Genomic DNA, 20,971 nt, shown 5'->3' with positions numbered 1-20,971 from the left:
CACTGCCGTAAGGAATGTCCTCTGGCGAGGAGAGAAAATTCCCAGCATTCCAGGGGGCAGGGGAGGGACACCCAGGGAGGGGAGGGGAGAGGTGTGGGACAAATTGGAGAAAGGTAACAAGAAAAGGGGGCTGGTTCCTCCCTCTTTAGCCAGTCAGCCCCACCGTAGCCTCGGTTGATATCCGGTGGCTCAGCAACGGAGTCGTCTTCGCGATGGCTGCGGTGTCCCGGACGCCTTTTGTGACCTGATGAGGAACCTCAACGAGGAGATTTGCTTAACCGCGTGGTTAACAACTTGCAGTGATTCACTTAACAATCGTGGGAAGGAAGGTCGTAAAACGGGGCAAAGCTCACTTAAACAGCTGTCTCGCTCAGCCACAGAGGTGTTCAGCTTGGGGGTTGTAAGTCAAGGACTAGCTGTGGCTCTACCTGTCAAGAACCCCACCTTCCGATTGTTCCCAGCGGAGTCCCTCCCTGTTCCACACCTGGAGACTGAATCTTGCCAGGTTGAAGAGCGGCCTGCATCTACAATGGACTTTGGCAGCTGTTCAGGAGCAGCTGTCCTCACCTTCTTTCTCTCACACTTAATATTGGGGCTGAGTTGCCTCTTCCTCCTCCAGAATGGACCCCTCCCTCCTTGGGATCCCCCCCCCCCGTCACTACATTTCCACCCACCCACCCAAGTGATATTTTCCCCCCTGTGATTTGTCCCCACCTCCACCTTCTCAGTTTAAGTCTTTCCTTCCTGAAGTTCCCCATCCATGAGCCAATCCTGTTTGGCTTCAAGAGCTGCTCTTAAAAAGGGACTTTTTAACAGGTGGGGGGGGGGTCTCCCCCAGGATTATCAAGAGAAACACAATTGGACACATGGCCTGTATTGGTATTAATCACTTACTTATTTAAGGAAGTCTGCCTTCTCACCCAACAGTTAGCAATAGCAGTGAGACTTATATACCGCTTCATAGGGCTTTCAGCCCTCTCTAAGCGGTTTACAGAGTCAGCATATCGCCCCCAACAACAATCCGGGTCCTCATTTTACCCACCTCGGAAGGATGGAAGGCTGAGTCAACCTTTGAGCCAGTGAGATTTGAACCGCCGAACTGCAGATAACAGTCAGCTGAAGTGGCTGCAGTACAGCACTCTAACCACTGCGCCACCTTAGTTCCAAAAACTGCTTTCTGTTGGGTCAACGGGCCTTCTCCATTTTGTTTTGGGACATGCTGGCTGGACGTCTGCAGGGTTAAGGCGCTATTTTGCCACCGAGGGGAAAGATTGGCCTTTTATGACCCATGGTGGCAGCCCTCCGCCTGATTTGCCAGGCCCTGCGCCATCTTCCAACATCCCTCTTGTAGAGAAGAGCGTGGTTTGGTTAGGAGGTTGTGTGCTGGTGATTGCCCACTTGTGAATTTAGGGAGGCCTTCCTTAATTGAAGATGTCGGCCGTGTATAAAGAGAATATCTATAAAATGTTGTATAGGTGGCATTCCTTTACTCCTGGCGAGATTGGCCAAAATGTTCCCCAACGGACCTCCAAATTGCTGGAAATTCAACCATCAACAGGGAACCTTCTGCCACATGTGGTGGGCACGTCCCAAAAGCCAGGGAGGACTGGGAAAAAATTCAAAACTGGTTGGAGGAAATAACGGAACAAAAAACATGATATGAAACCCGAGGAATAATAAAAAGAAAGTAAAGAAATTCAATATATTATGCTTCGCGTTATTATTGCAGGCAGAATGACATTCGCCCCAAATTGGAAACAAAACGGTGAGGTTATAAAAACGGTGCCAGTGCACGGAAATGGACGAATTAACGATGGAACTAGGAGACGGAGAGGAAGCAGAGTATTATAAGACATGGAAGAGGTGGCTTGAAAAGAGATGTAAAATCAATGCATAAAGAATACATGCCGTATAATAAAAGGAAATGGTGTATATTGAGAGAGTAAATAGAGGTGTAAATATTGTATATAATATATAAATGAAATAAGGAGGTATGTGTATGAAACAATAGGTGTCAAGAATGTAAAATTTGAAATCAAAGAAAGAAAAATACCGATAACGTAAAGCTGTAAAAGTGTAATTGGGATTTTAATGTTTAAAAATTGTTGAATAATTTAAACAAAAAGATTAGTGGGAGATCTAGCTCCCCATTCGCTCATCTGGAGAGCCAGGGAGGTTGATCAAGACCAGGAAGCTAATCGGAGATCAAACTAGACTTTAAAAACTAGATTTTTAATAGCTCCGGAGGGCCCCCTCTCTTTCCACTGGCAGGAGGTGGCAGGAGGCTGTTGCGGCTGAAAACGGAGCTCGGGAACCCATTTTCGCTGGCACGAGGGATGCCGAGGTGGCCACGTCCCCCCCTTAAGTCAAACACCACCCTGAGGCGGCCCTCAATTAAATCAAGTTTGACCCTTCTGCTTTCGACTCACCCATAATGCTATGCGACCCCAGCGTGCATGCCCTTGCAAACAGCTTTTCCCCCCCCTCCCCGCTTTTGGTGCCCTTTTTTCACCCTCCCCAGGCACCAGGGGCTTTCTAGGAGCCTCCCCCACCCCCAAGGCCCTCCGGAGGTTTCAGGAGCTTCCCTGAAGGCGAAAAACCGCCCTACGGCCACACCCGTTCCCAAACTTCTGGGGCTGTTTTTCGGCTTCAGGAGCCAAAGTCAGCTGGCGCGCGCTGGAGCTGACAGGGCAACCCCTCATGTGCCCTAAGAAATGCCTACGTGTGCCACGTGTGCCACAGGTTCTGTCAGCGTTCCAAATCTCATGCAGAATTAAATCAGAGTCCAAGGCAGAGATATCCTTAAAGCTCCAATTTAATAAGGGAGACATGTTGGCAACGAAATGTGGAAATCCCAAATCCGAAAACTTCCTGGGATTCCACCCAGGTTGAAAGTTCATGATCTTATTATCCCCACACCCATAAATCCATCACATGGTCCAATCTTCTTCGGCCACGCTGGCGTTCTCTGCCCAGCTGGTTCCGGTCAGGTGCAGAGGTGGGGAGACAAACGATGACCTTGGGCTTCTAGAAAAGAATGACAACAACACGTCCCGCAATCCTACTCCTTTCTATTCCCCCCTCCCAACGACTACACTAATGAAACGGCAGAACGAAATAATAGTGTGGCAGGCCAAAGATCCTAAATTTACAGTGTTTCTCAACCTTGGCAACTTGAAGATGTCTGGACTTCAACTCCCAGAATTCCCCAGCAGTGGTTAGGACAGTGTTTCTCAACCTTGTCAACTTGAAGATGTCCGGACTTCAACTCCCAGAGTTCCCCAGCCAGCATTCGCTGGCTGGGGAATTCTGGGAGTTGAAGTCCAGACATCTTCAAGTTGCCAAGGTTGAGAAACACTATCCTAAAAGGAATATAACTATAGGCCTCACAAGGAGGTTTTAGGCTATCATCTCCCAAGGTCTAAGCACGCAAGCTGGGTTTGTTTAACCACGGCTAATTGGCCTGTTACTGATAAGCTGACTCAGCATGTAACCTCCCCCCCCCCCAATGACCCTTCTCCCCCTTCCCCCTCCGGATTTAAAGTGCCACGTCAGCCCCAGGCAGCTGCAGAAACCCACCAAAGCTGCGGTCTTTTGAACCCGAGGTTTGAGTTGGAAGGAGCCGGTAGGGCTCCTCTCTGAGATGGCTGCTTTCCTTGCAAACGTTTCATGACCCAACTAGGGGACATCATCAGTGCTAGGAGGGTGTTGGGTTTGCAGAGAGGAGGAGGAAGGGGGGAGGAGGAGGAGGAGGAGGAGGAGGAGGAGGAGGAGGAAGAAAACTGTGGGGTCCTTGGTGCTCTCTGAGCTTGGTTCTTTCCTTGCAAACGTTTCATGACCCAACTAGGGAACATCATCAGTGCCAGAAGGGAGTGGGGTTTTGGGAAGAAGGCGAGGAGGTCTGTGGGGTCCTTGGTGCTCTCTGAGCTGGCTGGTTTGTCGCAGACGTCTCATGACCCAGCTAGGTAACATCCTCAGTGCTAGCATTTAACGGTTTCTAGCACTGATGATGTTACCCAGAAACACCTGCAGGAAACCAGCCAGCTCAGGGGGCCCTGAGGAGCCCTGATTTCAACCCTGAGCTGTACAGGTTCTCCTTCACTGGAGCTCCTAGGCTTCATCTGACCCTCTGGGGCTGAGGGCCACCTGTCCCACAGGGGCTCCCCAAGGCTGAGGGACTGAATGGGGGGGGGGGCGGTCTGCGTGGTCAGGTGGGATGGAAGGTTTGGAGGGAAAGGGAGAGAGAATAGAATGGCAGAGTAGGAGGAGACCTCGGAGGTCTTCTAGTCCAACCCCCTGCTTGGGCAGGAAACGCGACGCCACTTCAGACAAAGGTTTCTTGGTCTCCGCAGCTCTTCCCCTCAACAGAGACGGGGGGCTGCGATCCACCCAGGATCCCTTTACAAGCCCCCCCCCGGGGGGGGAGGGAGGTGCTTCTCTGGCGGACGGAGCGGAAGAGCCCCGTGTTACCCGAAGGACGTTGGAGCCGTTGAGCCTTTGAGCCCCTGCTGGGAGAAGCCTCGACGGAGCCCAGGCTGGAGACTTGAATTAGACCGGGGGGGGGGGGGGTCTTCAGACCTGGCTGCCTGGACGGCTATTCTGGGAGTGGGTGGGTGGTCCATGCCAGCCAAGCGGGAGCAAAGAGCCCGAATGCCCACCGGGCGCCTCCGCCGCTGGCATCTCTGCACAGTTAGGCGCAAAGAGCCCGGAACAGCGGAGCGCAGGCAGAAGCTGCGCCTGGGGCCGAGCGAGGCCGGGGATCCCGTCCACAAGACACCCCCCCCCCCCCCCAATCCCAGAGAGGAGGAACCCGAGCTGCTCCCCGAGGGAAACGCCTGGGATGGTCCCGGAGCGCAAAGGTTTCTTTCCGGGGACGCAGCGCCGCTCATCCACCCGGCTGAGCCTCTACCCGAAGACGCGGCTGGGGAGGCTTACGCAGAACCCCCCCCCCCGCCGCTGGCCCGCTTGCACGTCGTCCCCCCTCCTTTGCTTGGGATTGAGGGGGGGGCGAGTGAGTCCCAGGGTCTGAGAGGCTGCGGGGAGGGGAGGGGGCAGAGAGTCCCGGGACTGTAGCGCCCCTCGGGGCAACGCGGTGCCCAGATTTTCCTTCTCCCGCTCTCCCTTTCTTCCCCTTCTCCTCCTCTTCCACCATCTCCATCTTCCTTCCTCCTCCTCCTCCTCCTCCTACCCCCACTCCGGACGGCCGCAGGGGAGAAAGGCCGTCGGAAGTACGCGCTGCCCCCGATGGCCGGCTCTTCCCCGGGTGAGCCACTTCGACAGGGATGGCTGGGCTGCGAGGCGATGCGAGGAGATGCGGGGCGACGCGGGGCTCCCATTGCCCAGCACGCCTGAGCTTTGCAGCCGCCCTTCTGCGGGAGCCGCTCGCTGGGAGAAAGGCGCCGTCGGAGTTCCCGAGGAGCGCCTGAGCCTCCGCCCCGGGCGGCCCCCAGACCCCAGCCCGGCTCCCTTACTGGAAGGCAGGCAGGCGGTGGGCAGGGAGGGAAGGGCTGGCGCCGGTTGGTCAAAGGGAGGCGCTCAGGAGGAGGAGGAGGAAGAGTGGGCTGGAGACCTAGACAAGGCAGCCGGAGAAGGAACCGTATCTCTTCTCGGAGGTCCCAGGTAGGTGAAGGCGGGGTCTGGGAAGGGAGGGAGGCAGAAGAGGGAGGAGGAGGGGAGGGAGGGAGAGGAGATCCCTTGCAGCCCAGGGGCGCCTCTGGGTCTCTCCTCAAAGAGGGCTTCTCCTCCTTTCGCGCAGGTTCCTCGTGGCCCATGGCTCCCTCCCCCCTCCCCCAGGTCACCAGGCGCAGAGCCTGCCAGCTTTGGGGGCTGACCCTGGGGGTCCTGACTTCCCTCCTCCTGTTCCTCAGCTGGCACAAGGAGCAGCTGGCCCCCAGCACCCCTGCCCCCTCCACTGCCACCCACAAAGAGACCATCACCCTGGACGATGGGACCCTCGCCTTCTGCCTCAACCGAAGCCTCTACGAAGCCCACTTCCCTCACCTGCAGCTCTACCGGTGCCGGGAGGTGATTGCCCAGGACGGCTTGTGCCAGGGACCCTTCCATCCCCCCCTGCTGCTCCTGGCTATCAAATCCCATCCGGCTTCCACCGGCAGGAGGGCCACCCTGAGACACACCTGGGCCCAGGCGGCGGAGGTGGGGGGCTTCCGGCTGCAGCCCCTCTTCCTCCTGGCGGCCACCCCCAAGCAGAAGCAGCTGGAGCTGGTGGCACGGGAGAGCCACACCTTTGGAGACATCCTGATGTGGGATTTCGTGGAATCCCACCACAACCTCTCCCTCAAGGAGCGCTGCTTCCTCCAGTGGGTGCACGGGCACTGCCAGCAGGCGGCCTTCGTCTTCAAAGGTAAGTGGGCAAGGTGCCACCCCAGTGGGGCTCTCTTCGCACCATGCCCTGAGCTCCGTGTATCTGGAAGGAGATTCCCACCACTTCCTGCGACTTGGCTGTGGGCTAATTGGTTGTCTGAACCCAGCAAGGGTTTAACTGGACCTGTTTTCCTTGGAAGAGAATTCATTCCTGGTGAGCAAACAGGTGAGAGGTGGATTTTAGGTCAATTGGAGTGCAGGTGGTGGAGGGGGGAAGGAAACGCCCAACCCAGTGCTAGGGAGCAAATCTGAAGGGAAGAGAGAGTTAACTATGGGAAGACCTGGGATAAGGCTGCCCTGCGAGGGGGGGGTCTCCTTCAGCATTGTGTCATCACATCCTCCTCTTCCTCAGCTGTGGGCCTTTCGGGTAAGGGGGGGGGAGCCATGTTAGTCTCCAAGATCCCCAAAAGTGAGCAGCCCCCTTTCGGGGAGACAAAGCTGACGAAAAGCAGGTTTGCTGCGGGGCTCAAAGAATGCAGACCAAGGAAGGGACCTCAGAGGTCTTCTAGTCCAACCCCCTGCTCAAGCAGGAGACCCTGTACCATTTCAGACAGGTGGCAGTCCAGCCTCTTCTTGAAAACCTCCGAAGATGGAGAGCCCCCACTTTCTGGTGGCAGGTCATTCCAATGTTTCACTGTCTTCACTGTTAGGAAGTTTCTCCTTAATTCCAGGTTGCTCCTCTCCTTGATTGGTTTCCATCAGTTGTTTCCATTTCTTCCCTTCTGGCTCCCCAAAACCAAGAGAAAGGGGGGTGGCACTTACCCCACAGACACATTAAAAATAATACCAGAGTCATCCTAGACGTAATAGAGAATTACGAGGCGCATCCAGCAAAAGCAAATGGTTTTCCTTGATGCCCAAAAAGCATTTGACAACGTAATCTGGAAATTTATAATAACACTATTGGACAAGATGAAATTCGGAGAAAAATTTATTTAAATATAGAAGGATTTTATAACACTCAGACAGGCAAAGTTCTGATGAATGGAGATCTGAAATAAAAAAAGGGAGTCAGACAGGGATGCCCCCTCTCTCCTTTGCTGTTTATATTGACTTTGGAAATTTTACTAAATGAAATTCGGAAAGACCAGGGAATAAAAGGTTTAAGACTCAGAAATGAAGAATATAAGGCCCAAGCCTATGCCGATGGCTTAGTATTTGTTCTAGAGGGCCCATTAGAATCCAGCCTGAAATTAATTCAAAAATTAGAAGAATATGGCAAAGTGGCAGGAATAAAGATGAATAAAGACAAAACAAGAATGATAACCAAGAACATGACAAAAAAGCAAGAAGAGGAACTGGAAGTAGCAACCAGAATGCAAACAACGAAGAAAGTGAAATACTTGGGGATTTGGGTGTCGGCAAAATGTTCCACAATTAAAGACCATCATCATAATAAATTAGTATAAGGAAAGATTTAGAAAATTGGAAAAATATTCAGTTATCACTCATGGGATGTATGAATATCTTACCAAGAATCCTATACCTGTTGCAAGCCGCACCTATTAATCCAGGTAAAAAATTCTTTCAGGAATTAAAGAAAATAACCGCTAGGTTCATTTGGCAGGGACGAAAAGCGAGGATTAAACTAAAGTCAATGCAAGACAGCAAGGAGAGGGGAGGCTTAGCATTACCAAATTGGGATTTATACGCATCAGCAGTAACAGTAACATTGGTGAAGGATTGGATAGAGCTAAAGAATAAAAGAATTTTGACCTTAGAAGGCCATGATTTGCAAGCAGGCGTATCATACATTCCTATGGGATAATAGAAATAAAACACACAAATACTTTCAAAATCATACAATCAGAAGAGCGTTATTGCAAAAATGGCTCAAAATAAAAAAAAAATCCACTATGTGAAAATCCCGAATTGGCTATATCACCGACAGAAAGGACGACTCACCCAAATTTTATAGGTTTGAACAAAATGCTAAGATACAGAGACTTAATTGATAGACAGGGAAATTTAAAAACAATTGAAGAATTGGCAGATCAGAACATGAAAGTTGACTGGCTAACTTACCTCCAAATCAAAACTAAATACAATAAAGATACTAAATTATATGACATCGAAACAGAACCACACAAATTGGATAAAATTATTCAAAGCCCAGATAGAAAGTTGATGGGGAGAATATATAAATGCCTCCTGAAGTATAAAATGGAAAAGGAAATTGTGAAAGAACAAATGATAAAATGGGCGCAGAACTTTGGCTATAATATTGAATTAGACAAATGGGAAAGATTTGGGGGAATAAACTTAAAAATGACACTATCAGTTGCATACAAGGAAAACCAGTAGAAAATGTTTTACAGATGGCACCTGGCACCAACAAGGTTAGCTAAAATCTTAACAAATACCTCCCCAAAATGTTGGAAATGCGAATCAATACACGGAATATATTACCTTTTATGGTGGACCTATGAGGAGGCTAATTTTTTTTGGAAAAAGATCAAAAATTGGCTGGAGGCAATAACGGGGGTTAAAATAGAATGGAAACCTGAAGTTTTTTTTATTAGGAATAATGTCTGCGAAATACAAAAAAGACATCCAATATTTAATACTACATATAAATATGGCGGCAAGGATTGCCTTTGCCCAGAAATGGAAAAACAAATTAATCCCAAGCGAAGATGAAATAATAAGAAAGGTTATGGACTGTGCCGAAATGGGCAAACTAACTAAAGAAATCCAGGGAAAAGAAGAATCAGAATTCTACCAGATATGGGATAAATGGTATAGGTGGATGGAGGAAAGAAACAAAAATTAATGAAGGAATATAACAAAACTCAAAAAATAATAGTTATAAGATAAGAGGGTTAAGAATGGTGAAATCCAAATGAAATACAATAGAAGGGGAAATAATATAAGACAATAATTGCTATTAGAAAGAACAGGAAGTTCCTGTTCGTATTGTATTGTATAAATGTGGTGTACGTCTAAATTTTGTGTGTGTGTATTTTACATGTTTGTTAATAAAAATCTTCAAAAATAAAAGAAGGAAAGGGAAAATGCCCCCCCCTAGCCAAGGAAGGGGGCAGCCAGGTGACTGAAAGGCCCTAAACTTCTGCTCTGAATGGTTTGCCGTTTGTCCTTCCTTATCCGGTGGCTGTTCCGCTTCCTATCTTTTCAATATTTACATTTAAATTGATTTGAATTAAGAGAGAAGGAATTAAGGCAACACCAAATAATGAGGTGGCTAGAACTTCAAATAGGAACATATGGGCTGAAAAGTGTGACGACGTATAGACATTAGGCATTGCCCAGTCTTTATAAAAGCCAAGTTTTCCACCTGGGTAGGAAAAAACAAAGAGAGATTAGGTGAGACGTGGCTCCAAAACAGACGGAGCCGGGAGGTGGACCTGGGAGTCCCAGTGGGCAATCGCTTAAACCATCAGCCAGCCGTGTGCGGCAGCCGCCAAAAGAGCCAAACGCCACCTTTGGTTGTATAAACAGAGGCAGAGGATCAAAGCCAGGCAAAGGATTATAACCACGTTATAAAGTGAGGCCACACCTGGAATCCTGCACCCAGTTTTAGTCACCCAATTCTTGCCCTGCCGTCAGGGGTTTTGTGGCGGCCCCTCAAATATTGGAGCACTGACCTCATGACCAGGGCAGATGCAATAGCACCGTTCCAATATGTTAGGTTAGCTCCCCGTTGGGAGAGCGAGTGTGTTCAGAGAAGCGTTGTGAGAGTTGTGTTGGAGAACACACAAGCCAGCATGCAGAGACACTGCAGTTTGAATAGGCTTTCACTTTTGTGGAAACAGAGGTATCGGAGTCCATCAAACAGTCCAAGTCATACACGGACAAGACAGTCGGTCATCAATGTTTTCCAGTTAAGGGATAATCCGAATAACATAGTCCAGTATCATATAGTCAGTAATCTTATCCATACACGGATAAGACAGTTGGTCATCAACGTCTTTCAGTTAAGGGATAATTCAAATAACATAGTCGAGGTTCAAGGTTCAAGGTTCATTTTATTTATATGCCGCCCTATTCCCAGCGGGACTCAGGGCGGCGCAGAAACCCAAGGAGGGGGGACGGGAAAACACAAAAACTACAAAAAGTACAGGGCATTTAAAACAACCAACAGCCACACGATTCGAGAGGGGAAGGGAACTCATTGACCCCAGGCCTGCCGGCAAAGCCAGGTTTTAACGGCTTTTCGGAAGGACTGGAGAGAGGTGAGGGTCTGAATCTCTGCGGGGAGCTCGTTCCACAGGGCCGGAGCTGCCACAGAGAAGGCCCTCCCCCGGGTAGTAGCCAGGTGGCATTGGCTGGTAGATGGCACCCGGAGGAGGCCAACCCTGTGAGATCTAATGGGTCTTTGGGAGGTAATTGGCAGCAGGCGGTCTCTCAAGTACCCAGGTCCAATACCATGAAGGGCTTTATAAGTTACGACTAGCACTTTGAAGCGTATCCGGAGACCGATCGGTAACCAGTGCAGCTCGCGGAGGATAGGTGTAACGTGGGTGTACCAAGGTGCACCCACAATCGCCCACGCGGCTGCATTCTGGATGAGCTGAAGTCTCCGAATGCTCTTCAAGGGCTGCCCCATGTAGAGCGCATTGCAGTAGTCCAGTCTTGAGGTCACGAGGTCACGAGTGACTGTTGCGAGTGCCTCCCGGTTTAGGTAGGGACGCAGTTGGTGCACCAGGCGAACCTGGGCAAATGCCCCCCTGGTCACAGCCGACAAATGATGTTCTAAGGTCAGCTGTGGGTCCAAGAGGACTCCCAAATTGCGAACCCTGTCTGAGGGGCGTAAAATTTCACCCCCCAGCCTGAGTGATGGAGTACTAGCCAAATTTTTGGGAGGGAAACACAACAGCCACTCGGTCTTGTCTGGATTGAGCGCAAGCTTGTTAACCCCCATCCAGACCCTGACAGCCTCCAGGCACTGGCACATCACGTCAACCGCTTCACTGAGTTGGCACGGGGGGGACAGATACAACTGGGTATCGTCCGCGTACTGATGGTATTTTATCCCGTGCCGCCGAATGATCTCACCCAATGGCTTCATGTAGATGTTAAACAGGAGAGGGGACAGGACCGAACCCTGTGGGACCCCATATTTCAGGGGCCTAGGGGTCGACCTCTCCCCCCCGACCAACACCGACTGCAACCTGTCCGAGAGGTAGGAGGAGAACCACCGAAGAATGGTGCCTCCCACCCCCACCTCTCGTAACCGTCGCAGAAGGATACCATGGTCAATGGTATCGAAGGCCGCTGAGAGGTCAAGAAGCACTAGGATGGAGGCATGACCTCCATCCCTGGCTCTCCATAGACCATCGGTCAGTGCGACCAAAGCGGTTTCCGTGCTGTAGCCAGGCCTGAATCCAGACTGAAAGGGATCCAGATAATCCAGCTTCATCCAAGGACCGTCGGAGCTGAAAGGCTACCACTTTCTCAACAACCTTCCCAACAAAGGGGAGGTTGGAGACTGGATGGTAGTTATTCCAAATGGCTGGATCCAGAGATGGCTTCTTCAGGAGGGGTCTCACCACCGCTGTCTTCAATGGCGGAGGAAAGAAGCCCTCCCGAAGGGAGGCATTCACCATCGCCTGGATCCAGCCCCGTGTCACCTCCTTGCTGTTCGCGACCAGCCAGGAGGGGCACGGGTCCAGTGCACACGTGGCGGCACTCACCGCTCCCATGGCCTTGTCCACTTCATCAGGAGTAGCAAGTTGAAAGTCAGTCCAGAGATGTCGTTCAAGACCTTCCCCCGGTACCCTGGCTGGCTCTGCGCAATTGGAGTCCAGGTCCATCCGAAGCCGAGCAACTTTGTCCGCGAGGAACTGGACATACTCCTCCGCTCTACCTCGTAAGGGATTATCCGCAACCCTCCCATTCAGGAGGGAGCGGGTTACCCTAAACAAGGCGGCAGGGCGCGACTCAGCGGACGCTATCAGAGCGGCAATATAGGTGTTCTTAGCTGTCCGTATTGCCTAAAGGTATGCTCCGATGCAAGCTTTTAATAGTGCTCGGTCTGACTCAGATTTACTGGACCTCCAGTGGCGCTCTAGGCGTCTCCTTTGGCGCTTCATCTCCCGGAGGTCCTCTGTAAACCAAGGAGCCCTCCTGGATCCACTGCTGCGGATCAGCCGTAAAGGCGCAATCCGATGGAGAGCCTCAGACACTGCTGGGGTCCAAGCAGCAACTAAGGTCTCCACCGGACTGCGGGCGAGAATATCAGGCACAACACCAAGCGCCGTCTGGAAACCCTGAGGATCCATAAAACGCCTGGGGTGGAACCACCTAATCGGTTCCTCCTCCCTACAGCGGCGGATTGGTCTCCGAAAGTCGAGCCTCAGTAGGAAGTGGTCCGATCATGACAGGGGCAAGATCTCACTACCCCTCAAATCAAGATCACAACTCCAGTGCTCCGAGAGAAATACGAGGTCGAGTGTGTGACCCGCTGAGTGAGTCGGGCCCTGAATTACTTGGGTCAAGCCCATGGCTGTCATGGAAGCCATGAACTCCTGCGCTCCATCAGAGTGTTCGCCAAGCGAAGGCAGATTGAAGTCCCCCAGTATCATAAGTCTGGGGAACTCAACTGCCAGCTCAGCTACTGACTCGAGGAGTGAGGGGAGGGCTGTCGTCACGCTGTTGGGAGGCAGGTACGTTAACAACAAGCCCACGTGACCCGCAAGGTCCATCTTCACCAGCAAGGACTCACACCCGACAAGCTCCGGAGCAGGGATCCTACAAGGAACTAAAGACTTTCAGATAACAATGGCCACTCGCCCACTCCTTTTCTGGGGTCGTGGTTGATGAAGCACCTGAAAACCCTCTGGGCACATTTCAGTGAGGGGGACTCCTCCCTCCGGGACCAGCCAGATTTCAGTAATACATGCCAGGTCTGCCCCCTCGTCTAAAATTAGGTCCTGGACGAGGGGAGCCTTGTGACCACAGACCTGGCATTTAGCAACAACAACCTGAGATCAGGGTCCTGACTACTCACGCCATCTGGCCTTGGAGTGGAACTAGCAGGGCCGGAAGGAGGGATCCCTCTGACGTAGGGAACCCCCTTCCCCGGTAATGGCTCGCCCTGAAGTTCCCGCCATATCTGCCCCGCCCCAAATGACCCCAATGTTCCGGCCCACTCCCGCATCTGTGGTCCCTCCACCCTCTCCCCAGGCCGCCGGATTCACCAGCAGGCCCTTCGACACACACATCCAAGGGCCGGAACTAAGCCTGGGCCCCCCTAACACTTCTGCCAGAGCACTCAGTACAGGAGGTACCCAGCTATACTCCCGGCCCACCACACACACACACACACACACACAATCAATCCATCCCCACAAACAAGTTAAAACAAGGGAAACAACAATATCATAGTAAAAGTGGGAACATTCAGTCAACCACAGTCATACCACGCACTCTCCATACAATTAAAAATTACAAAAATTAGTCCAGTATCATATAATCAGTTCAGAACTCAAAGTTTGCTAACAGTTGCAAAACTTACAATAGCTCACGGCACTCAGATCAAATCAGCCCAGCAACTGACGAACAGAGAGCTAACAGTCATTCTGGCTCCCTCTTATGGCCGATTGAGGAAATAGCAACCAATCACATGTTACAGTATGCTTTAAAGAAACAGGTCCAACAACATTGTTACATGAGTTATATGTTGCCAACCCAACCGTTAGAATTATATTCCTAACACAATATTTGAGGGAGGGGCTGCCCCAGAGAGGAGGGGGGGTGAAGCTGTTTTCCAAAGCCCCCGAAGGCCAGACAAGGAATAATGGATGGAAACTGATCAAGGAGAGATTCAGCCTGGAAATAAGGAGGAATTTTCTGAACAATCAACCCATGGGAACAGAAGTTGCCTGCAGAAGTTTTGGGAGCTTCATCCCTGGAGGCTTCCAAGAAGAGCCGAGGTGGCGCAGTGGTTAGGGTGCAGTACTGCAGGCCACTTCAGCTGACTGCTATCTGCAGTTCAGCGGTTCAAATCTCATGGGCTCAAAGATTGACTCAGCCTTCCATCCTTCGGAGGTGGGTGAAATGAGGATCCAGATTGTTGTTGGGGGCAATATGCTGACTCAATTTGCTAAAAATCTGTAAACCGCTTAGAGAGGGCTGAAAGCTCTATGAAGCGGTATATAAGTCTAATTAATAAATAATAAATAAATAAATAAGAGACTGGGCTGCCATCGGTCAGAAATGTTTGTTGTTTATTTGTTTGTTTATTGGATTTATATGCCAAAATGGGGTAGGGTCTCCTGCTTGGGTGGGGGGGGGTGGACTAGATGACCTCCAGGGTCCCTTCAAACTGTTATTCTGCCCTTCCTTCCTTCTCCCGTCCTGCCTTCTTTCTTTTTTCCTTTCTTATAGAAATGGGGTAGGAGGGTCTCCTGCTTGGGCAGGGGTTGGACTAGATGGCCTCCAAGGCCCCTTCCAGCTCTGTTTTTCTAACATTCTGTTGTTCAGAAATTGTGGGAGCTTCATCCCTGGAGGCTTTCAAGAAGAGACTGGACTGCCATCTGTCTGGAATGGGGTAGGGTCCCCTCCCTGGGTGGGGGTGTGTGGACTAGATGACCTCCAAGGTCCCCTCCAACTCTGTCATTCTATTATTCCGACTGCTATCCTGTCTCCCACGGTCCTTCTTTTCATTAAACAAGACACACCCAATTCCTGTAACCCTTCCTTGTTTGTTTAACCTCCAGGCCCTTAAATCCTTCTTGCTTTCTTTTGTTGCAATCTTTTTCTATCTTTTTTCCAAATCTCCCCTCTCCCCTCCGCAATCGAAGCCTTACGCCCGTACTTAATTGCACATCCCACGTGCTCATTGGCTGCTTCAGTTTCACCCTCCCTGCACAGACACACCTTTCATGAAGTCAACCTGGGGCACATTTGCTGCCCGGGGGTGGGGGTGGGGCGCTTCGTCTCCCTGGCGCGTGCCAAGGCTGACTGGCGGCTGAAGCCGGGCCCCAATCCCGCCATCAACGTAGAAGTGGAACAATTATTTGATGTCGATTCTTCGCACTGACCCTTCCCCCGTCTGGCACTGGTGAGCAGGGGGGGGGGGAGGTGGTGAGAAAGTCAAGGTGGCGCATCAAGCCCCGCCCCTTTTAATCTGCAAGAGCTTTCGGGGGGGCACAGGCTCCCATGTTGACCTTCTGACCCTCCCACCTGGTTCTAGAGTCCGAAAGCTCCATCCTGAGGCCATTCCTTTGGGAAGGGAGACCATCTGGACCGTGAGGACCAGCGCAGGGGCGACCTGCCACGCTCCACGGAAATAAATGCCACGTTGCTTTTCAGGGGACGACGACCTCTTTGTGAACCCCAAGATGCTGACCGATTACCTCCGCCGGACGCCCAACGCCTCCCACTTCATCCACGGCAACATCCGGGTCCACTCGGCAGTCATGAGGTGGAGCAAGTACGCCGTCTCGAGGGATTTCTACCCCATGGACAAGTACCCCAACTTTGCCTCCGGAGGGGGGTTCATCATGTCGCATCAGGGGCTGGCTGCCCTCTACCGAGCCTCGCTGGAGCTGCCCGTCTTCCCCCTGGATGACGTCTACCTGGGCTTCCTGACGCTGGCAGCCAAGATCCCCCACCGGCACGACCAGGTCTTCCGCGTCTGGGGCATCCCCAAGGATGAGCTCTCGGCCTACCAGCACTCCATTTGCATCCACGGGGTCAGCCTGGAGAGGATGGAGGAAGTCTGGAAGCAGCTGGAGAGCCCCTTTTGGACCTGGTCTTAATGCCTGCAGACAGACCAGTCCTCCCGCCCGACTGGTGGATGGAACAGGTTCTTGGTAGCCTCCGGGCCGGAGAAGCACCTTGACCAAAAGGCTGGTCCACTTCCGGCAAGGTTCTGGGACACATGAGCAAGACATGAGTGGCCATGAGTCTGCCTCCTCCGCCCCCCCCCTCAGGAATTAGAAAAGACATCACTGTAAATTAAGCGGACATAAAAATCAGCACTACTGTCAGGCTTGCCCCAACTTAGACTGCTAGGAAAGGAAGACCCTCGACTCCATACGATTGAAGTGATAGGGTTTTTTTACTAAAGTTAAGTGGTTGCAGCAAAAATAAAGCTGGATCTGAATATTCACATGCAAAGGTTGCACTTTTTCAACCTCCCCGTCCCCCGCGATCAGCTCTCCAGTGTCCAATAGGAGGCCTTTTTGGTGTTCTGGGAACTCCTTGGGTTTCTGGCGCTTGTCGATGTAGTTTTGCATTGTGTTCCCAGGCAGTTGGAGACCTCTGGTTTCTCTCAACGTTTGTCTTCTCCCTTCCATGCTCGCACATTTCCCTCCCCAATTCCTGCCCGCCTCCCCTGTGTTTTATGGCAGGATGCCAGCCAGGCGAAGAAGCAGGAACTGGCACAGGTTTGAGGCTGTGCTGGGCATCCCCCACTTTCTCCGTTTCTCTGCCCTCCCGAGCCGAGTTCCTGCTTTGGGAAGGGACCGCAAGGCGGATCAGCCGGTTTGGCTGCAGTTTTTAGAACGGAGAACTCCCCCTGCTCCGGGTGGAAGGTGGATTTTAGATTTAAAGATTTTATTTGTGATTTATAGGCTGCCCTGAGGGGACTCAGGGCGGCTTACCATTCATGGGAGGGGGAGTGCAAGACAAAACATAAGACAATACGTGAATAAGAAAAAATAAAGCAATAAAACACAACTTTCATTCAACATTCGGGTGGGGGCGAATTAGGAGGAAGGTGGAGAGGGCAGCTGAGCTCTCTGAAGCCTGGGGGAGGGGGGTATTTTGGGAGGGTGACTCCTGGCCCTCCCCTCTGGCCCCTGTCCCGGCTGCCATGGGCACATCGGGAGCCCCAGAGGATCTGTTTTGCACCGCGAGAGCTTGGGGAGGGGGAGGAAGGAAGGCGCCCCATCCTCAGGAGATGTCATGGGGGCATTTGGGGGGTGAGGGAAAGGGGTTTCTTGGGGGGGGGATTGGGGCAGACCCACCTGCCTTGGCTCACCTCCCACAGCTGAGGGGGCCTGCGGGATGCTTTGTCTGCGAGCCGGCAGACATCCTGGGGGGGGGGGGGGCTGGAAGTGGCCTGTGTCCATAGAGTGTGGGGTGAGTGGATGGGGGCTGCCCCACTCCAGGGGGATCCTCTTGCAGAGAGGGGGGGGCAGCTCCCAATCCTACAAGTGTTTTTACAGCAGCCCCCTCCCCTCCAGATTGAATCATCCCAGGTTCCTGGAATCGGACCCCCCCCAGCCCCCCCAGGGGGGGGGGTTGAAGCAGCCTGGCCTGACTCATCCAGGGGTCTTTCCCCTTCACCCCCCTCCCCTGGACCCCCCCCCCATCAGTAGTCAATTCCCTCACTGTTTTCAGGCTGGCTCTGGACAATGCCTGTCACATCCCCCCCCCCAGGTTTCCCCACCTGCTTCCGGTTAGTCTGATGAGAAGGAGAGCCAGTCGTGTGTCTCCCCCCCCCCACAAGCTCCGGGGCTCCCCCACCCCCAGCCTAGCCCCCTTTCCAGAGCAGCCCCATAGGAATTTAGCCCACCTGGTGGAAACTGCCAAGATCCTGGCAACTTTTCAATCGGGGGTCTCACCCAAGTGTGGGGGGGGGGGGAATCCAACCTCCCAGGTGGGCACTGGAACTGCTCAGCCGGGGGGGGGGGGCAAAGTGAGCCAGGCAGAGCCGTGGAGGGTGGGGGTGCCTTCTGAAGCCCGTATTTGGCCTGGGGGCTGCTTGGGTTTTCACCTTGCAGCCCACTCTAGGTGAGATCGGACCCCCGACTGAAGGGGCTGTCCGTGCCCCCCCCCCGGCTGCATTGCATCTCTGCTTCCCCTCCACCCCTCCCCGTGTGCTGGATGATGGGCAGCAGAGTCCCCCGCATGGGGAGGCTGGGATGCCTGTATGCAGCCATCTTGGGGGAGGGGGGGGTGAGGGCTCCCTGGGGAAACCCTCCCCCAAGATGGCTCTCGGGAGGAGCTGCAGGAGGCTGATGCCCAGGAGGTGGGTGCACTTTGGGGTCCGGCCGGCTTCCCCGGGGCAAAGGGGGGGGGAGGGCTGGGCAGCCATGGGGCCCCAAGGCCTGAGGCCTGCCAGCCCTTGCAAAGCCCCTTCCCCTCCCTCCCCTCCCACCCAAGCCAAGCCTGGAGGGGGGAGGGCAGCTCCAAGTGGGTGCTTGCAAAGCCCCCCCCTCACCCTCTGCAATTTGGGGGAGGGGCTCCCTTTTTTGGGGGGTGGGGGGAATGGTTCTCTTTGCCCACCCAGGGAAGAGCCAAGGTGCCTGCTGGTCTCCATTATCCAAAGGCCTGGGAGGGAATCCCTCCTGGGGGAGCCTCTGGGGCCGGAGGGCTCCCTGTGGGGCTGGCAGGGGGTCCCGGCTCTCATTGCAAAAGACCCAACTCTTCGCTTTGGACGGCAGAGGCTCCACGGCCGATAAGAACCGAAGTGGAAACTTCCTCCGCCTTTGGCGACGGCTGGAATGGATGAGATTTGGGCAGTGGAGGCTGGAATTGCACCTGGGTGTAGCCTTGGAGTATTTCTAAGCCTGGAGGGTTATTGCCTCCTCCCCAGATTTTCTTTGCCCGGGGGTGGCAGGGGAGGGGGAAACAGGCGACGGACATTGGGGAATGAAAACGTTTTTAACCGTTGCTTGGGAAATAATTGGAAATGTCGGCTTGCTTGATCCTGGTTTGTACAGGAACCGTGTGTGTGTGTGTGTGTGTGTGTGTGTGATGGCCTTCCCTGCTGCCATCGCTGCACTGTGGTGCCCACCGTTTCCTGAGACCGTGGGGGTCCCTGAGTGCTGGCTGGTTGTGGGTGGCAGCACCAATTCCTGGCTCCGTGGGCCCGGCCTGTCAGGACGGGGGTTCAACCCCATTCACGCGAACAGTCCTGCCTTCACTCCGCCTCGTTTCCTAGGCTCAGCCGTGTCTCCATCCGGTGGGTGACGCTGGGCCTGGCAGCCGTCCTCCTGCTCACCTCCGCCCTGAGGAAGATGCAGGCCCTCCCGGCAACGCCTGAGCCCGTCCCAGTTCTGGCCGACGACACCTTCACCTTCTACCTCAACCACAGCATCTACCGAATCCTCTACCCTCACCTGCAGCTCTACCGGTGCCGGGAGGTGATTGCCCCGGACGGCTTGTGCCAGGGACCCTCCCATCTCCCCCTGTTGCTCCTGGCTATCAAATCCCATCCGGCTTCCAGCGGCGGGAGGGCCACCCTGAGACGCACCTGGGCCCAGGCGGCGGAGGTGGGGGGCTTCCGGCTGCAGACCCTTTTCCTCCTGGGGACCGTGTCTAACCAGAAGCAGCTGGATCTGGTGGCGCAGGAGAGCCGCGTCTTTGGCGACATCCTGATGTGGGATTTCGTGGAGTCCCATAGCAACCTGCCCCTCAAGGAGCGCTGCTTCCTCCAGTGGGTGCACGGGCACTGCCAGCGGGCGGCCTTCGTCTTCAAAGGTAAGCTGCCCAGGGCAGAGCGGGCTTCCCTGCCAGGGGCCTCTGCTTTCTGCTTTGCCCAACCGGAAGAGGCCGAGGCATGGTGGCCGACTGCGGTGCTCTCTCCTTGTAGGGGAGGACGACGTTTTTGTGAATCCTGTGGCCCTGACGAAGTTCCTCGGGGAGACGCCCGACGCGTCCCGCTTCATCCACGGCCACATCCGCTACCACCCTGCCGTGAAGAGGATCGGGCGGGACGCCATTCCCTTCCCGCTCTTCCCCCTGGCCCACTACCCCCACTTCGCCTTGGAAAAGGGCTTCCTGGTGCCCGGCGCTGCCCTGCCTGCCCTCTACCAGGCCTCCCTCCGGCTGCCCACCTTCCCTCTCAGCGACGCCTACTGGGGTTTCCTGGCCTTGGCCGCCCAGCTGCCCCATAAGCACAGCGGAGACTTCCGGGCCTGGGAGAAGATGCAGGACCACCTCACCGTCTACCAGAAGTCCCTGGTGATCTACGGGGTCCCCGTGGAGAGGATGACGGAAGTCTGGCAGGAGCTCAGGGACTCCGCGCGAGACTGGCCCAAGTGAACACAGGAGCCGCTGTGCCCAAGCCACGCCGTCCTTCCCCCCGGGACAGAGTTGGTCAACTGGAGCTGGGAAAGGCCCCCATCGGCACTGGCTTCCTCCTACCAGGGAGGGCCAAGACCCCTGTTTCCCAAAGCCCCTTCTCCATATTCGGTTATTAAAAACGTCTCCCAAGCAGGAGGGTCTGTCTGAAGGCTTGAAGCGCCCAACCTGGGCAACGTTTTAAGGCTTGCGGGCTTCAACGCCCACAATCGCTCCGGCTAGCAGTGCCAGAGAGGACGCCAAGATGCCCGTGGGGTCACCACCACCAATTAATTGATAAAGGGGGGGGGAGAAACAAGTGTTTCTGGGGCTCCTAGAGGTCGGCCAGTGCAGGAAAAGCAACTTTTGACGCCTTTCCAGAGTTCATTTAAAACAGGGCCCTCCAACCTGGTTTTAAGCCCGCTGGACTCCAATTCCCAGAATTCCCCAGCTGGCACACGCTCTAGACCTGTGACGGGGGGACCCATGGGACCTGCAGCCATATTTGCTGGCATGCCAGCCATCAGTTCCGGTGCCCATGTGCGCGCCAGCCCACTGCTTTTCGGCCTTCCTGAGGCTGGGGGGGGGGTTTTTTGCCCTCCCCACGCTC

The 20,971-nt window shown here is 53.7% G+C and overlaps 2 protein-coding genes across 2 annotated transcripts; both read left to right on the top strand.

Moving 5' to 3' along the window:
- The first annotated feature begins 5,574 nt into the window (after positions 1-5,574).
- On the top strand, positions 5,575-16,377 carry LOC116522836 (beta-1,3-galactosyltransferase 5-like). Its single transcript, XM_032237887.1, has 3 exons — positions 5,575-5,619; positions 5,756-6,361; positions 15,658-16,377. The coding sequence occupies exons 2-3, from the start codon at positions 5,770-5,772 to the stop codon at positions 16,104-16,106; spliced, it is 1,041 nt and encodes a 346-aa protein (XP_032093778.1). The 5' UTR covers positions 5,575-5,619; positions 5,756-5,769; the 3' UTR covers positions 16,107-16,377.
- A 1,906-nt stretch (positions 16,378-18,283) lies between these two features.
- On the top strand, positions 18,284-20,378 carry LOC116520402 (UDP-GlcNAc:betaGal beta-1,3-N-acetylglucosaminyltransferase 7-like). Its single transcript, XM_032234576.1, has 3 exons — positions 18,284-18,325; positions 19,241-19,779; positions 19,892-20,378. Exons 1-3 carry the CDS (start codon positions 18,285-18,287, stop codon positions 20,341-20,343), a joined length of 1,032 nt encoding a protein of 343 aa, XP_032090467.1. The 5' UTR covers position 18,284; the 3' UTR covers positions 20,344-20,378.
- The last annotated feature ends 593 nt before the right edge of the window (positions 20,379-20,971 follow it).

Source organism: Thamnophis elegans, chromosome Z (genome assembly GCF_009769535.1).
Source record: "Thamnophis elegans isolate rThaEle1 chromosome Z, rThaEle1.pri, whole genome shotgun sequence".
NCBI lineage: Eukaryota > Metazoa > Chordata > Lepidosauria > Squamata > Colubridae > Thamnophis > Thamnophis elegans.
The sequence above is the reverse complement of the archived record's forward strand: the minus strand, read 5'-3'. Positions and strand labels throughout refer to the sequence as shown.

What these genes read in the sequence shown, in the direction of transcription:
- LOC116522836 (XM_032237887.1), top strand. Translation starts at nt 5,770, where the DNA reads ATGGCTCCCTCCCCCCTCCCCCAGGTCACCAGGCGCAGAGCCTGCCAG. An exon ending in GGCGGCCTTCGTCTTCAAAG is followed by an intron (nt 6,362 to 15,657) that starts GTAAGTGGGCAA and finishes GTTGCTTTTCAG; the next exon opens with GGGACGACGACCTCTTTGTG.
- LOC116520402 (XM_032234576.1), top strand. Translation starts at nt 18,285, where the DNA reads ATGGCTCTCGGGAGGAGCTGCAGGAGGCTGATGCCCAGGAG. An exon ending in AGGAGGCTGATGCCCAGGAG is followed by an intron (nt 18,326 to 19,240) that starts GTGGGTGCACTT and finishes CTCGTTTCCTAG; the next exon opens with GCTCAGCCGTGTCTCCATCC. An exon ending in GGCGGCCTTCGTCTTCAAAG is followed by an intron (nt 19,780 to 19,891) that starts GTAAGCTGCCCA and finishes CTCTCCTTGTAG; the next exon opens with GGGAGGACGACGTTTTTGTG.